General features: G+C 39.6%; 1 protein-coding gene across 1 annotated transcript in view; it reads right to left on the reverse strand.

The window, feature by feature from the left end:
• Positions 1 to 2,499: 2,499 nt before the first annotated feature.
• The window catches only part of LOC104123328 (carbonic anhydrase 3), an 18,244-nt gene continuing 3,022 nt past the window's right edge, over positions 2,500 to 17,721 (reverse strand). Inside the window, exons 2-8 of the mRNA XM_035891166.1 lie at positions 17,417 to 17,557; positions 16,698 to 16,895; positions 9,531 to 9,649; positions 8,576 to 8,668; positions 7,580 to 7,645; positions 6,548 to 6,703; positions 2,500 to 2,619 (exon numbers count right to left, since the gene is read on the reverse strand). Coding sequence (XP_035747059.1) covers positions 2,500 to 2,619; positions 6,548 to 6,703; positions 7,580 to 7,645; positions 8,576 to 8,668; positions 9,531 to 9,649; positions 16,698 to 16,895; positions 17,417 to 17,557 — 893 coding nt within the window. The remainder of the gene's footprint in view (positions 2,620 to 6,547; positions 6,704 to 7,579; positions 7,646 to 8,575; positions 8,669 to 9,530; positions 9,650 to 16,697; positions 16,896 to 17,416; positions 17,558 to 17,721) is intronic.

The raw sequence follows: 17,721 nt of genomic DNA on the forward strand, positions 1-17,721 counted from the left end.
GCCCTGTCCTGCATGGGATACAGAATACTTCCCTATGTTGTTTTGGATATTTACCTAGAAGTTTATGACAAAAAGAAATCTTCATGGATTAAACCTTCCTCTGAAGTATGAAGCACAATCCAGCAGCATGTTCTTATCCGTACAGCTAACACTGTGCTGGTACTGGTGGTCAAACACAAAGCCATGCTTTGAACTGTCCCGGAACAACCCAGCTGGGAAGAAATTACATTTAATCAAGTATTTAAAAAAAAAAAAAATGTTTTCAAAGATAGGGACCTGCATAGGCTTTACTGGTGCAAGTCATCCACCTGAGTAAGTGGAAGCCTGTACATGTAAGACAATCCCTGTCAAAGTCAGCAATATGGGCATGCAACGTAACAGATGTTAACTCATCCAAATCACTTCACAGTGTGGCTACAAACGAGAAGTGCAAACACGAACAGCACAATGTAATCTACTTGGGAAATTAGTTGGGAAATACTAACAATGACTACATGAAAATTTCCCAGCCAAGATGCTACCTATTTGAAGGAAGAAAGCAAAGTGAGGACATAGTCCAGAAACTTTCACAGTGGGGAACCTGGAGACAGGGAGCATAACCCCTGCCTCATCACCAGGATCAGCCACATCCTCCTGCCCTACAACTGCCTGACAGGAGGCTGTAGCGAGGTGGGGGTCGGCCTCTTCTCCCTGGTAACAGATGATAGGACGAGGCGGAATGGTTTGAAGCTGCGCCAGGGCAGGTTTAGGCTAGACATTAGGAAAAACTTCTTCACTGAAAGGGTTGTCAGGCTCTGGAATGGGCTGCCCAGGGAGGTGGTAGAGTCCTCCTCCCTGGAGGTATTTAAAAGAAGGATAGATGAGGTGCTTAGGGACATGGTTTAGTGGTGGGATGGCAGGGTTAGGTTAAAGGTTGGACTCGATGATCTCAAAGGTCTTTTCCAACCAAAGTGATTCTATGATTCTATGATGATTCTATGAACACGGCAGCTGAGAGTCCAGCCACAGCCCTGCCAGAGCAGCAGCTCCTTTATATTTCCAGAGCTCAGTGTAAATTACCATTCAGAGCAACGGTTTTAGATACAGACTGAACCTTTCCCCTGTGCAATCAACTTGCGGAGGAGTTGGTTCACATGACATTACAAGAAAGCCACTGTCAGAATAGGATGATCCCACTAAAAGAATAGATTTGGATGTCTCAGTGATGTAGCATATTTAAGATGCTATTTACTTGCTTGCAGTCATGTGGAATACTATCAGTACTCTTGTAGTTCAAACAATCATCTGAAAAAGATACCATCCACCATCAGTTTCCATGAAGGTGTATTACAGAGGACATTGACAAGTCTTTCTTTAAAATACTGTTATTTTTGCATGTTTCTAAAATTGGAAAAAAACATACAGAACAAAAATTCATAAGTAAATGTATTTATTGTCGTTGGATTTTTTAATGCAGACGCACTGTTATTTCAAGTATGGGCTTACAATCCTGTTTCGTTGTTCTTTATGCCAAAAGAAGAGACAGGAACACCCTGGTCAACTGCATTTCCATCGGGAGAGTCAAACTGTCACTTCAGATATTTATGCACAAACCTCATTGACAGCAGGATCAATTATATTTACACATGAAGTGAGAATCTGCCTTAAAAAAAACACTAAAAAGATTAAGAGCTCCTGCTATCTTAACACCCTTTTCACACAGAAAAGCCACTTGCATACATGGAAAAAATATAAATTCAGGATATGAAGACCAGGTTCTCAAAATCCATGTCACTTTGATTACTACAACATTAAAATGCAACTTAGTCTTTTCATATGGACAACGAGTTCTGACATGAACAGAAACAGCTCTTCCCCCACTCCATAGCTTTGACTACATGTAACTCAGTGAATACAATTTTCAGAACAGACCTCTGTTTCACCTATCCATTGTTTTAAGAAGTTAAAAGCTTTGTTCTTTATCAATGGTTATGAAGCAATTTTCTATCCTTTCATACTTTATTTGAGCATCAAATACCAAAAGAGTGCTCTCACTTATTATCAAGAATGCCTTATGCATTAACTGGTGCAGCTCAGAGCAGGATATGGATAATGCTGAAAACAACTACTGAAAAATACATTTTTATGCTGAAAACAAGTACTTCTCTTAACCGCAACCTCTTTAGCATGGAGTAAGGCAAGCATCAAGGGACATGTGGGCAGTAGGAAACGGTTTTGGAGTTGTTAGTAGCATCTTCTTTCTTCCTTTGTACTATTAACAAAAGCTAATATTAAAGCAGTTATGAAGAGTCAAACAGATTCTCTACTTCCATTTTAATGATAGGATTTGCCTAAGTAAATGGTATCCTCTGAAAGTGAAATTCACATTTCATGACTCAAAGTTTCAGCCTCCAGACCTACAGCTGGAGTTCTGTCTAAATGCAACAGAGGACGCAAACCAAAACCATCTCTTAGTTCTAGATGTTGCCTCACTCAGGGACACCCAACCTGAGCCAGGTCCTAGAGGAATGATGCGCTCACCATCCTGAAATGCCGAGGCTGAGTTGGGCGCCAGTTGTCAACCAGAGGGAGATCAGGTTCATTCTCAGCATTCTTGGATAGGCTGCGGAGCTTCGCCATCTGCAGGAGAGCAAAAATCAAAGTGTCCTGATGGAAATCCCTTGGGGTCAAATCCACAGCCCAGCAATTAAACCAAGGAGGCTGGCTCAGCCCCAGAAGCTGGGGAGAAAGTCTCCTTCAAAGTTGTAAAGATGTCCTTCACCCCGTCACCACAAGAACCGTACTCATTCTTTTCCTAGCAGTAACCTTCTTAGAAATAGTCCAGACAGAAAAAATGGGTCCTGTCTGAACACGATTGTGAACAGTACTGTCATTTATGTACTGTCTACAGAACATACATCCACAGAAACTGCAGGAAGTCCTCAGAAAATGCAAATAGAACAGCCTATGCCCTAATAAACCTCCCCTACTCTAACCCTGCCTTAGTGTCTCATTGTTAAGAAGCCTCTGGAATTGCGAGGTGTTAAGGCTAAATTATAAACTAATTGTTCATTTCCGTGGTGGGTCTGTAGCAGAGGATATATTCTGCTGCAGTGGCACAAAAAAGTCCATTATTAATAATAATAGGAATGTAAATTTGGATAATGACTTGGTCAAGGTTTCAAATGGTTTGTAAACAGGGTCTGCAGCTTGACTGTCCTTGGCCATTTTTTTTTAACTAAGGTATGGTTTGAGGGATGCCGTAAGAAGAGTTCTGCCCATACTCTTCAAAAGTGTATAATGCTCTTACTCCACTGCTTTCTGATTTTCAAAGGATGCAACACATATACCCACTTACAGATACATTATGGTCATTTGTTGTCACTGCCATGCACATTAGACAGAAAACCTATCAGCTCTGATTCAGACACTTGACACCTCCCTGTCTGAAGGGCTTATCATGAAAAGGATGCATACATTTTCCCATGTGTACACTTGAAAATACAGCCCCATGCACGGCACGCAACAACTTCGTTCGCGACCAGCTTCAATACACTAATGTATGTATGATGTACTTTTATGGTACAGAGTTCAAGTCCAATAGAAGCAGAGCTTCTGTCTGGGCTGTAAAAGCTGGGTTCACTGTAACTGTACTAATTCCAGTTTATGGACTGAGCTAGATCAGGCATCTCAACGTTGCTCTTCACTACATGGCTCAGAAAAGCCAGCTATCTCTGTTTGCTTGAACAGTGATGAGGTCACATTTATAACCAGCATAATGTGCATCAGATGGACTATTCATCTGAAATCAAGTTTCAGATTTCAGATGAAGAATAATTTGTATGGGGACGCTAGGAGATGAAACCAGTTCATCAGTTTTGTTAACACCGATAAAATATTATTGGAGAAGAAACTGCTGTGTTTTATTATTAATTGTGGAAGATCTGCCCTACCCAGTAAAAAAAAAAAAAAAAAATCATATATTCAGGCTATAGCTACATAAAGGTGAAAAAATTAGTCTGCAGTTGGATAGAGTTATTCCACAGTTAAATCCCTATCCTTTCATTAAAAGTAATCTGAGCAACTAGGCCACCCACTCCACATCTCACAGGGATTTCTGGTGAATTGATTTTTCCTGCAGAGTACTGATTCGCAGTGACTGCACTTACCCTTGTGGCTAATATACTATTACCATCTGGCTGCAAAAGCATCCAAGTGATCCACTGTAAATGCACACGCACTTAAAATAATTACTATTAATGAGGCTGCCATGGTAGTAGATTTTCTAGGATTAGACATAACTGGTAACACAATCCTCTTTTACAAATACATTATTTAGACTGCAGGCACTCTGGAGTGAGGAAAGTCTTTCTAGTGTATTTGTACACAGTACCTCACAGGCACTGCCAATTCTGCTGGAAAAGCAGTTATCTCAGGATAAGAGCCAATGTCCCATCTATATGTTGCAATTTCCTTCTTACCTCAAATGCTCCATTTTTTCTACAATAGCTAGAGAACAGTCTGTATGTTTCCCAAAACCCAGTAGCTTTAGATAAGCTGGAAAAAAGGCCATGACCCAAATACAGCAGTGATCAGAAAGTCTTTTCATGAAGCTGGATCAATGACGTTATTAGTCTTTCCTTTAAAAATGCATTTTAAATCAGATATGCTCAGTAATGACTACACTTTTCCCAATAAAATCTGTAGCTGATCTTCTGTAACATACACCCCTAAGCAGATTTATTTTGTGGAAACCAGTCAGACCATATTTGTATTTTTCCCACAAGTACCAGCTTCAAAATAGCCCATGTATTTTATTTTTCAGATGGGCAAGGAAACAGGATGCAGATCCATTCAATAAGCTGTGAAAATTAAGCTGTAAATTATATGAATACATTACCATATTTTATCTCTTGCCAGCTAAGGTTCCCATCATACCTGAGTTCTATTCTTTAAAAGATAAAGAGCCACATAAACACAAAATACTAGAAAATATTTTTTTTTGTGATACATGCACATCAATCAATACAACAAAACACCTTATCACCTTGAGAACCTAAAATGAAAAGTTATGTGTCTACATATAATAACTACATAATTCGTCAGTCACTTGATTAATGTTCATATTCTCACTGTCCTGGAGTCTTGAAATTTTAGGTATCATATTATTATAGTCTGCTGAGTAGAGGAATAGTCTCAAATGAGAAAACTGACTTGTGTGTTACGAGTAGAATCACAGGATGGAATGTGATGAAAGAGGGCATTCAAAATCCTATAAATGAGATTGAGGGGGAATGAGGATTAACAAGAAGTACTTCTTTATGGCAAGTGAACAGAGAAGGCTTTCAGTTTAACAAGAAATTACAGTTATCTGATGCTGCTCCTGTTTGGGAAAATTTAGCTGGTCTGCCTTCCAGAAACATGGGTATCAAGCACCTGATACTTGCATAATTTTCTTGGTTATGTGATGCCATCTAGAATACGGGGCAGACAGAAACACGAATCCCATTAACAGTCTGATATGTTTCTGAAAGAAGCATGCTATAAGGGACACACTTACAAAGTAGAATGTTCACGAGTTGGAAATGCTCAGCTGCATTAGGTGAGAACATTCGACTCCTGCTTCATTCAGAGCGCAATGTAGTTAGGGTACCTGACTGTCCCACTGCATTTCATTGCAGATGGTCACTTTTTCACAGCAGCTTTATTTCACAATTTGACCAGTGATTACCCTCAAATATTCATCATAAGAAATGAACAGTGAGGAAGCTTGAGACAATATAAATGGTAGAAGAAATCCTGCATAATCTAAGTTGTTGGTGCAAACCTAACATAAAGCTTAGCTAAATATATCCATGTTCTGATTTAAATGGTTGCAGGAGAATACAAGTTATTGGCTTGAGCTTCCTTACGTTGGCTCTTCCTGTAATGCAGTGTTTTGATCTCTGTGTAAAATAAAAGGTATGAGCCAAATCCAGCTCCACCCTTTCCTGCTAGCAAGAGTCAATATCGTGGGAACACAGGGACTGGGAAACAAAAAGAGAACTACTCTTTTCTTTAGTTGATGTCACAAGAGGTCTCTTGCCTACAGGAGCAAGAACTCTCATATATAGCAACTACTGCTTGCTGTCAGTCACACTCCAAACTGCTATAAACTCTTACTGTCTACACTGTGCTATGATTTTACTGATTTATAAAGCTCTCTGATGTCTGTGGATTTGAACCACCATGATGTCTGACATGGGCTAGGAAACAATGAGCTGTTCCACGTAGAGAAGGTCATAATCTCTGCTCAATTAATTAATGTAGGAGTCACACAAAGACAGGTAGAGATGTGTCTAACAGGTCGATTGCACATATTAGGCTGCAGACTGCAGTTCTTTGAAAAATTGTACAGGTTCCCTATGGAGTCCCCCTAATTCCCTAAGGCGTTCAGTTCTTCACTGTTCTTTCAATCATGCAATTTCTCACAGAATCCAATGAGCATTTTCCTTGACAAAACAGTAAGGTCATCTTATGGCACGTAACTAAAAAGAAGTGGGTAAAATATTATCTATTTGAAGTTTACCTGGTCTGAGCTGACTATGATAGGCTCTCTAAGAACAATCCAGGTGATGCACTCTTCACAAGGTGGAGTAGTGAAAGACCCATGGTATGTCCAGTAGTCATGAGATTTAGGGAAAAGAATTGAAGGATCGAAGTTTGGAAAAGGAGCTTCTTTCCCCTTTAATAAAAAAAAAACACAGCAAAACCAAACAGAAGACTTTTCCACAGCTTTAGTCAAGATTAGGTAAAGATGCAGCTCCAGTATTTTAAGAACCAGAGAGTGACTCAGATACTTCAAAGGTACAAACTAAGGAAACTAAGCACACATCTATACAAGACATAATGATGCAGTGTATAGATAAGTGGACTGAGTAACCCTCACAGATGGTCCCAGAGGAGCGTGACACAACATAAAGCTCCATGATGCTACTTCTTGTACCTGAGCTAACTTATGTGAAGCTGCGTCCAGTATCAATGTGCTTCACTCATTTCTGTGCAGAAATACTCTTTCTTCTGGCTTCCTTTCTTATGGAAATTCTGCCTATCTATTGAATATTGGATTAGGTCACCATATAATGAAGTGAGACAGGTACTGGAGATTTAATTTGTGCTAATAACAAACAAGACAGACTATGAAATGTGAGATTCTTATCACATAATGTTATCTGAGACACAGATGTCTAGTCAGTGCCGCTTCCAGAGGTCCATTAGGCAGCCTGTACCAAGACCAAATGGACCAATTTCCAAAGGTGCCTGTCTTTTGTCACTGACCACTGAGGGAATAAGACTCCACACCTAGTTTTTAGGTGAGTAAAGTTTGGCGAGATGACTCTCATTTTCACAAAATTATAAGGCTAACTAAAGCCAAAGAAGGCTCATATGTAAATGGAGGAAAGGACTTTTCTTGTTAAGGAAAAGCTACCCATGGTTTTATTCACAAATATACTCTGGTAATGTTGCAGAGCAGAATTTGAAAACTAGAAAGTCACGCCTCTTGATTTTGTCCTGAGAATTTGCAGCAATCTTCCTACAGTCAAAAGCCCAACATCGTTACCTTTGTTTTGATAGCATTTATTTCTTCGAGAATTCTCTTCATCTCTGGTTTGGGAGTTTTCCCTACCTGTAAAGAAGAAAGGATGAGCTAACCAAAGAGTTCTGCTCCATCAGTTTTCTTCTTTCTCCTGTTTTTTATATGTGCATCTAAACATGTATCAACTATAAAATTACAATGCATTAACCCAACCTATCACCTCTACCAGCTTAGTAAGCTACGTCTTCTGTTTGTACCCTCTGTCTGTGCCCCAACGGATACTATGATCCGAATGAAGCAATTCTATCAGTACAGAAACTCAGCATCACAGGTTATTTCACAATACAGCTATTCCTGTTGACAGTGAATTTTAGGCTAACAAAGACAAACAACTCTTCAGACTCAAGTACAGAATTTGGAAAAAGTTTCATTCTAGTTTAAAAAACAGACTCATGGTCAGATCTACTGTTTGCAATTGTTGATTTCAACACAGACATCCATCTTTCTCTCCCTAGTGAAATTAAATAAATGAGAGAGAGCAAAGAACAATATTTCAGACTAAGACTGCATGTCCCCTAAAGGATTTTAGAAAATGATGAGTTACATGTATTGTCTGTGAGTTAGTTTTGCCTGGGATGAAGTTCATGAAAAGCCTAGGAGCGGTATCTGTCCTTGAAATCAGTCCATGGTTAGCATAGAAGACAAGTGACTGCTATTGGTCAGAGGGCCACTACTGACATCATGTCCCCAAAGGAGAGGCAAATACATCTGGATTTACAGCTTCCACGAGTCACAGAGTGACACCATAACTGCTGGGACAAGTGTGTGTAGCATTGGATCCCATTTGAAATAACATGACTCATGCTCTGTAACTTGAAAAGCATGCATTACTGGAAGTCAAGCCCCTCAGCGTGGTACGATCCCTAGAAAATATATTCAGAGGGTTTTGCTTTTTTAACTCTGTAAGACTAGAAAACTCTATAGTACCAGTACAAAGAAGGGTTGCATGCTTCTACTTACTTGCAAAAATATAGCCAAAACAGCTATTCCATCAGTTCTTCTCACAGCATCAAGGTAATTACTGTATTTGGGATTCCAGTGTAACAAATGTAGCTGGAAAAAAAAGAAAAAATTCTAAAAAAAAAATATTCCATTATTGAATAGCAAGCCCTCAGAGGCTGAAGTTAGACTTCTTCATATAAGTGAGAGAGGTTGGGGCAACAAAGAATGACGAATAGGCCTTCCAAAAAAACCCCAAACAAAACCAAAACAGGGACAGAAATTCATATATGAGTTATATCAACCATATATTACCATTTAGACTACTATTTGCTTTAAAATAAACTATAAACATCGTAACACAGAAATTGCAAAAAAGAACAGAAATCTCATCTTGAAGCTCAAGAACACAGAAAAGATGCTTAAGTAAGCAGACAGAACATGCAGTTCAGAAGTCATCTACTGATAAGTGATTCATTTCCCTTTGGCTTTCAAATTACAGCAATTCTGGCAAATAACCCATATGAGCGTAAGCTCTATATATTATTAGTCTACAGTTCTCATCTTCCCTTACAATATCAAAGTGGCAGAAAATCAAGGCAACACACTCTTCTTCCTTTCAAGTCGCTACAATTCTATACTTCTGATATAATACTGTACTTTCAGAATACTGTTTTAGTAAGTTTGCATTGCTTCTCAGTAATTCAGTCTTGCTGTCCTATGTTTCAAGCCACATTGGTTTCAGAACATGGAAACTTTTGTTTCACATAGTATTTTTCTTTTCTCATGCTGTGAGAATTACTTCAACCTGACTCACATTTATAAGAATCAATGGGAGTAAGAATAAAATGACACAGATAAATAAATAGAAAGAACTCCTTGGAAAGCAGGCAAATGACAAATTTTGTCCCACCTGAATGATAATGACAAATATTATTTTACACCCTATTTTAAAGTAAAAAGTGGTGAGTCTTACCTCTCCTGCATACCTTACTCCATTCACAACATGCTCAGAGCCATGGTCGTCAGACGAACCCCAATGGAAGTGAAGCTGACGCAGCCTGTAGACTCCTGGAAGTGGCCCACCTCTCAGCACTGCAATTGATAATCTGCAGCAGCATTAGACTCAAGTATCTTCTTTTAAAAGTAATACATATATTTTAAATATTTACATACATATTTACATATTGACTAGTGCAGATGCTCTATGTTCTGAGAGTACTGAGTATCTCCTGGACATCTGCACTGATTTTATCAGCACTTCAGGAAACCATCTTCAGCTACAGGCACTTACAGGCAGATGAAAATTACTTGTGTCTGGGCTTCCATTCCAGTCAACAGAGACCACTGTTTTAATTCAGCTGCATAAATGCACATCTGGGATATTCCAAGATGTGATACAAGATCTTTAGAAGAACTGTACTTTTCTAAAGCAGTATCAGCGGCAATGTGAAATATGTTAGGTAGTCAAAAATGGCACTAGATGCCTATGTTTGGGTAACTGAAGTAAGTTCCTAATCAGAACAGTCAAGTCTCTAGAGTAATTCTGCTTGCCTTAAGGTAGACACTCAACAGACGGTGACCTGCACTGCTCTCTGGACTCCACTGATTAAGTGTGACTCCATCTCTGTTGACTACAATAGGAGTTTAGAGACATAACCCACCTACTTTTAAAAGCCACATAAGACACCTAAGTTTAGAGGTCTTAATCTCCCCCTCAATTCCATCTAATATCTACCTATATCTAGGCACACAAAAATAGCCATGATAAAGATCAACTACTGAAGTGCTAAATGATAAATAAATTCCCACAAAACACTACAAACTGTGTCTCTCACTGCAGGCTATGACTTATTTGTTTAAAAAGCTACGAAATTGCTGATGCTGCTCCTGCTATAATGGCTGCTCCCTCTGGCTGTGGAAGAGGAGAAAAAAAACAGCAAATGAGCCAGAAAAGCAATCACTGAGAACGCAAGCTATTTTCCCAAAGAAAAGTTCAGCCTGTGATGAACAATACTGTGGATTCTAAATAATCTTAAAATTTTTACATTATATACCAAATGAAGGTGATGTATTTGGAAGGATCTCACAATAAAAAGGGAAGAACTTCTTTGTACTCACCATATACTAATTAATATTAAATTATCATTCACTTTATTTGGAGACAGAAGTTATAGCATTCTTATAAACCATTCATCAGTTCAGTTCTCAAGAACAGGTCTTTATATGCTAGAGGAAAATATCCTTAATTCTGAAAAGGAACGAAATCCACGATCACCTCAAGAAATAAAGTACTAAGAGTATTCTTTACTGAACAATACAAGCAAGCTGTTATTCTCAACAAATTCCTTTTACTTCTTCCCACAGACGTTCAGTACTGTGGCCGATGCAGACACAGTAACAGTAGTAGCTGACAGGGCCATCAATTCTCTATTAAAATAGAGCTGTAAGACCAAATAATCCAGTTTAAGGTAAAAACGTGTCATTATTTCCACTGATGGACCATCAGCAGAGATTTTTGATTGGGCGTTAGGTGAAGCTCTGCATCACCTCACTTCAAGCATACAGAATGATGCAAAGACTAAGATGCCTATAAACCAACATCTCCTGAAGGACAAAAAGGTGTTTTCTTTCTTTTAATTGCAAGTGTGTAGCATAAAACATAGAAATAGAGGAAATGTTCACCTTAAATACCTGAGACTCCCAGTTTTAAGGCTGTGATAGGCGTTTTCCTACCATGAAACACTTACAAAAGGATGCTTTTCCAGAAGGCCCCATGACTCACTCTGAGCTTCTACCTATGGCACTGCATGAAATGAAAAGCGAGAGCTTTAAAAAAGGAGCCTGCAGGCTCACTCCCTGATATACGGGCAGCCAGCTTTTCTCTTAGTCCTCTAAAATGCTGCGTAATCCTTTTCACGTGGCTAGCTGAATGGCTGGACTTACTTTGGAATATTGGAAATGTGGCGTTTCTGTTTCTGCTCTACAGGAAGTAACAGGATGGCCACAGCCGACTTACCAAAAATGTAATTCCCTCAAACTCGCTGTCATTAAAGTAACATGGCCCAGCTGCAGGAATATACAAACCAGCTCAGGAAGACAAGGGAGAAAAGTATTCACTCCTTTTTGGTGCCTTATGATTGCAAACTCTCATCCCACTGCTCAGTGACTGACTCTTTTTATATGGGTTTGCACATCACCCTCCACCAGTGCCCAATACCAGACATAAAAACATCATGTCAGCCTGAAGCACTTGCTCAAATTCCATGTCCCTCCCCGCCATCCACATTGAAGAATGGTCTATCACAGAGCAATCCTACATGGATACACACGTGGACATCAGTTCCAGTAAAAAAAAGCTCACCTTTTATTTGATCCTTTGTAAACTGAGCAGCATGAGACAGAACTGGCTAATAAAAGAATCAGTTTTTTCCCACTCTGTGTAATCACTGAGGCAGCTTAGGTAGGGGTTCTGGTTTCTAACTTCACTGATGTCAATTGTCATCCATCCTCGCTAAGGTAAAATTGGCAAAGTTATGGCTACACAAATGCCTTCCCTCTTTGCTGTGAAGGCATATCGTGAAAGTCAGGTGGAAAAATGCAAAGAGCACCAAACAGACAGATGAGGCGAGTTATGTTTATAAACATGAGAAGAAATAACTGTTCTCAGAAGATTTATGATCCTCACATCCTGCCAAATCCGTAAAATGGACGGGTAAACCACGGTGAAATTAAATTAGTAAGGTATTACTGCATGGCAATTGAAAAAGACACATTACCTTTGTTATGCTGCTTTATCTAGATTTTAGAATCCTACAGTGCAGTATAAAAACCACAGCTCTTTAATGTCAGTGCCACATTTTAGATGTTATAAAAAAGCCTCTGCTCGAAAGACAATCTCTGTACTGAAACACTCTGGCTAACTGCAGGGATAAAATGCGTTTTCCAAAAGCTTATGAAACTGCAATTTCAGTTCTCACTGAAATTTTCTTTAAGCAGGCACTGAATAGATATGCAGAATACAAACATTTGTTTGTATTTGAACTTTGTACCCTTACAGGGACAGACTGGGATAGAGGAGTGTCTGACAGAAGTCTGTCACCGTGCCACCCACCCTCACCTGCACTGCAACACACCTTTTCCAGTTTGTGCCCCTTGATCACAGCCTGTTCACCCAGGAGCTTCCAAATCATCTTTGTCTGTGATCTACAGTAGGGCTGAAATCCCCATCTCCAGGGGCAGAAAACTGACAGTCCACTGCATAACTGCAGCCTCAGCAGGCCCTTGACTGTTCAAGCATTTTTACCTCTAACAAGGGAAGTTCAAAGTTAACAGAAACTTAACTCCTAAATTCCCTGTACCCAAGTTCTGCAGTGCTCGTATTAACGCTCAGTACCTTCATGCAGACACTACCAATGATAGATGTGTTAAACACCAAAGGAAGAATTTAACTTTGCTGCCTTTTGTGGTATGCGGTACAGCCATCGAGTGGCAAGTACCACAGCTACACAAGCACTGGGATTTAGCTGTGCTATTCTTGTAACGGCTACTGGCTTGTTCCAGTGCAAATTCAGTACACAAAACGTTAGGTAACTTTTTGCAGGAATCAACCAAAACTTGAGTGTCTATGAACAAGCTTCCCCCAGTTTTAATTAAAGTAACGGGGTTTTGTCGTCATCGGTTTAGAACCAGTCAACAAATAAATAAATGTTTTTTCACCAGTTGTTAATCAAAATTTAATTTGCAAAGACAAATAAGATTTCCCACAAATGAGATTTCCCACAGAGTGTTACCCTAGGAAATGCTGTCCACAAGCACTAGTCATGCTAAAAGAGACCGATAAGCAACAAGCTCTCCCTACTTACAGTAACTGTCGCTTTAATTTTTTTTTTGCATCATCCACTTCCAAAGGCTCACATGCCTTTGATAAGAAATTGAAAGATTCTGCAAAGAGCATCAAGGTAACCTTGTAAGAAAGTGTGCCTGCACTGAGGTACTCCAAGCCCTTAAATGTCATCCACCAGAAAGTCAGTAAAAGGAGAAGAAGGAATCTGTTTGGCTCATGAACATCCACAGACAGTGCCACAGAGTAACAAAAACAGACAAAGTGAGAAGATGAAAGAAGGCATACATCTGACATAGCCTTAGTATATCTCTCCCCAGCTACTGTGTCTGGGTTCCAGTACAAGACATGTGTCTTTACTATTTATTAAACAATTGAACACCTTGATCTAACCATCTAACCATAACTGGGTATGATAAAGATAGCCAAAGAGTCATTAATTGTAAGGAAGTTACAAGCTATGTATCTCATACAGCATCATGACAATAGTCCCACCAGTTAGGTGCTCTCAGGACACTTCTCTGGCGTTAATATTTTAGGAGTTTTAAAAGCAAATGGACTCTGCTAGTAGGAATAAGATTGCAGCCCTAATTCAAAACAAAAACAGTCACTGCTGGATCTAAAAGAGTATCTGAGCTGCCATTCAGGCCAAAGAACGTAGCAGTGGTAGGCTGCCAAAGTACCCAAGTTCTGGTATGGGTTTTATTGGGCACAGACACCTAGGAGGTTTTGATTTCAGCTCCCAGTTCTTTCCTGGATTTTGAGACTCCAGCAATGATTTTACAGCACTTAAGGTCCTTCTTCCATATAGCTACAGTAAGACAGGCAGCTGAGTCCACAACAATCCATTAACACCGTGCAGGTAGCAGAGGCATGACATAGCTCCTAAAGCAAATATCTGTCATCAAAGCCTCCAATTGTATAGCAGATTCTTAAAGTCAACCAGACTTTATAAATAGCTGGAGATAAATTCTCCAATTCCTTCCACTAGACTAACTCTAAAGATAACAGTAATAAGGCCTTTTTCAACATAATACGTGAATTACATTGAATAGCACTTTCCCTGGAAGCTTCTCTCTAATCATTTGAGTTTAAGAAACTGCCCCAATGGTGAATATTCAAAGTATTCCTAGCAGAGAAGACACAATGGAAGCAAAACTTTGAGACATCCAAAGTAAGTAATTTTATCACTCACCTTTGCAACTGACTCAGCAATCCATTTCATCTACAACTAATTAAAATCTAGATAGAACTACAGATATAGCTATGACCACTCTAACTGAAAGAGTTAGGAAAATAAAGGAAGCCTTTAGTTTTCTGGTTAACTCAGAAATAATTCAGTAAGATAGACAGAGTTATAGATAGCTAGATAGCTAGATAGACAGACAGACAGATAGATAGACAGAGAGATAGAATGTTTGCGTTCCAAAGGAATCAAAGCTTCACTCCCATACGATTGATATTACATATCTATGCATTATGCAGCTGGTGGTTCCTTTACAAAAAAAATAAGTCACAGTACATATCCTAAAAAACTTAAAACATGCTCAAGTCAGTAGGAGTATGCACAGTGGAATTCGTCCTGCAATTAGCATTACATTAGAGAAGGAACACCACCCACAGACTCTGCAGGCAATGGTATAACAAAGGAGACATAACAATAAACACTGAATGTTTCTTGCCTTCAAAGAGTTGAGAAATACACCTACTTTTTTTCCAGTGAGTCACTTTTTATTTCTGAGATCAGAACACAACAGTTACTGAGCAGTTCATCTGAAAAAAAATTCAGAACATTCCAAAACTTTCTGCTTTTTGTGGCTACAGTGTCGCATCCATGCTGTAGATTGCTGTGCCGGGATACTCCCTCCCGTGCAAAAGCTGAGTAATTATAACAATAACAATAACTGCATTTTTGCAGAAGATGCAGCCATTGATACATTTGATGCTGTTCCAACAAATACAAGAGATGGTAAAAAATGGTAAGTAATGGTCATGGAGGTCTTCTCATATGCCACAACTACACCTCTTTACCAATGTATCATGTTATCTGACATTAATAATGTATTTATTAAAACAACATTAAAGATTCCCACTTTGCTAGAAAAGTAATCCAACTCTTGACTGCACAGTCATTTGTATTTTGATCCTTGGTTTTCATGAAACCCAAGTCATTCATCAAAAAACCACTAAATTAAATCCATGCCCATAGATATTTAAGATCCATCAACCTATCAGTAAAATTTCTCCTACTGTTTATAGCTGTCAATCCTAGTTATATTGTAATAGAAGTTGGAACTTTTAATGCAATTAAGAAATAAGTCTGTACACTGTGGAAGATGAACTTTTCAGTATCTGACTGAAACTGACATTTCTTTCTCCTTTTCTTACCATCCCACCTACTGTAAATAACAACACAGTTCTGTTGACCTTAATACCAGAATGAAGAGTGAGGTATGCATTTCATTTTTTCTTTTTATCGCAGTACTAATGCAATTTCATACTTCTTTCAGTAATGTTTTTTCCTTTGAAATATAGCCAACAGTATTAACATGAAATGTCAGTGGTTCTGCCAACATAAACTAAATATTTCTAGCACCTGTTAAACAGCACAGACATATCCCCTTCAAAATATACAACCCACTAAAAAAAAAAAAAAGCTATGCATTATATATGCAGCACATTGTATGTTGTCATAACTACGAGTGGATAACAGATTTTGGACATTAAAGCTGAAACACTGGAATTTCTCAGGCCTATAATCCTCATTAAGACAAAATCTCACGAATGCCAAAGGGAGTTTTAACTGATTAAATACCGTGACTTTGTGGCAACATCTGGTTCATTACTTCATTTAGCAGAAATTACATGGGTACAGTTTTCAAATACTGTAACTGCAGCCTCATACACAGTTAAAGATGCTCTGCTGGGCATCTCAAATCGCTTGAATGGAATTTAGTCATCATAGATAAAGTCCGGACTCCGTGTTCCTGGAAAGCAACACAACTGCAACAGCTTTTGCAAGCTCAGAAATTTACCTTACACCTTCATTCATCCCGCACCACACTTCTTTGCAGCTCTCTCCGTTCCGTAGGATTCTACCTATGGACTTTAAAAGTAGTCCCAGGCCTTTCCCACCAGTTGTGCAGGGGACGGGAGTCACAGAAACCTGTACATCACACGCAGGCAGCACAGAGAGACGTTCTCCCAGCCACAAGCATTCAGAGCACACTCTGTCTTCCAAGCAACTTGAGAAATAGTCACTGATACATAATGACAGCTTGAGATGAAAACAAAACTAACCTGATCTATCGAAAGAATCATCAAATACAACTCTGCAGGTTTTCCCATTATTGAGAATGGTCTTTGCTGCACCAGGGTCATAACTAGCAAACCATGGTAGTAGGGAGCGATCGTAATGAACTTCTTTGTTATTGATCTCAATAGGTGACTGATGGAGTCCTTTGGCAATCGGGTAATTTTTGTGCCACTGATCTGGTCCTAAAAAAAACCACAGAGAAATATAATGAAAACCATTTCCAGCTAGGTATGAATTATACCTGCGTTACAATAAACCCAAGCTTGGCTTTGCTTAGCTACAGAACATCAATTAAATGTATTAATAAGTAGGTTACTAATTGCCTGGTTGTTAGTCATGCCCTGGCAAGAGTTTCACTGCGTAAAAAGCAATCTGACTATTCTAGCTGGAATACTGGATACTGCGAGCCATTCAACGGAACCTAAACTCTCATAGCAACCTCAGGACTTTACTTATTAGGAGACTGACAATACACCAAGGAAGGAAACTAGAGGTGTATACTCCAAGCTCAGCCGTGGCTAGAAATATGATGGGATATACCCAAACGATTCATATTGTGGCACCATGTACCCATCCGGAGGGAGAAAAGGCCACTGATATCTCACAAAGCCAGGACTTGGAAACGTGGATTTAATTATAGTCATGGTTTTATCAAGACCTTCATGTGGAAAGAGCCTGACGGAGGCTGTGCCGTTCCTCCTACCGCAGAGGTGCAGGAACAGGCCACCCAGGCTTCCAGCCCCTGAAGGCAGGAGGGATGGCGGCCGCAGGAGGGATGGCGGCCGCGCTGCAGACTGCCACCGCTCTGCCTCCGCCAAGGCTCGCCTAAAGATGGATTTTAAAGCTACGTCAAATTTTAAATTATATTAACAGTAGGAAAACTGAATGTATATAACTTAAGAGACGTCTGCCACGGCCTCTCCTTCCACCAGCTTCGCCTCTTCCACACCTGCCAGCGACGGCCACCCGGCCGCCCTGCCCCTGCAGGGACCCAGGCCCCCCCGGGCC

This window comes from Egretta garzetta, unplaced genomic scaffold, assembly GCF_000687185.1.
Source record: "Egretta garzetta isolate BGI_Z169 unplaced genomic scaffold, ASM68718v1 scaffold453, whole genome shotgun sequence".
In the NCBI taxonomy this organism is placed as follows: Eukaryota; Metazoa; Chordata; class Aves; order Pelecaniformes; family Ardeidae; genus Egretta; species Egretta garzetta.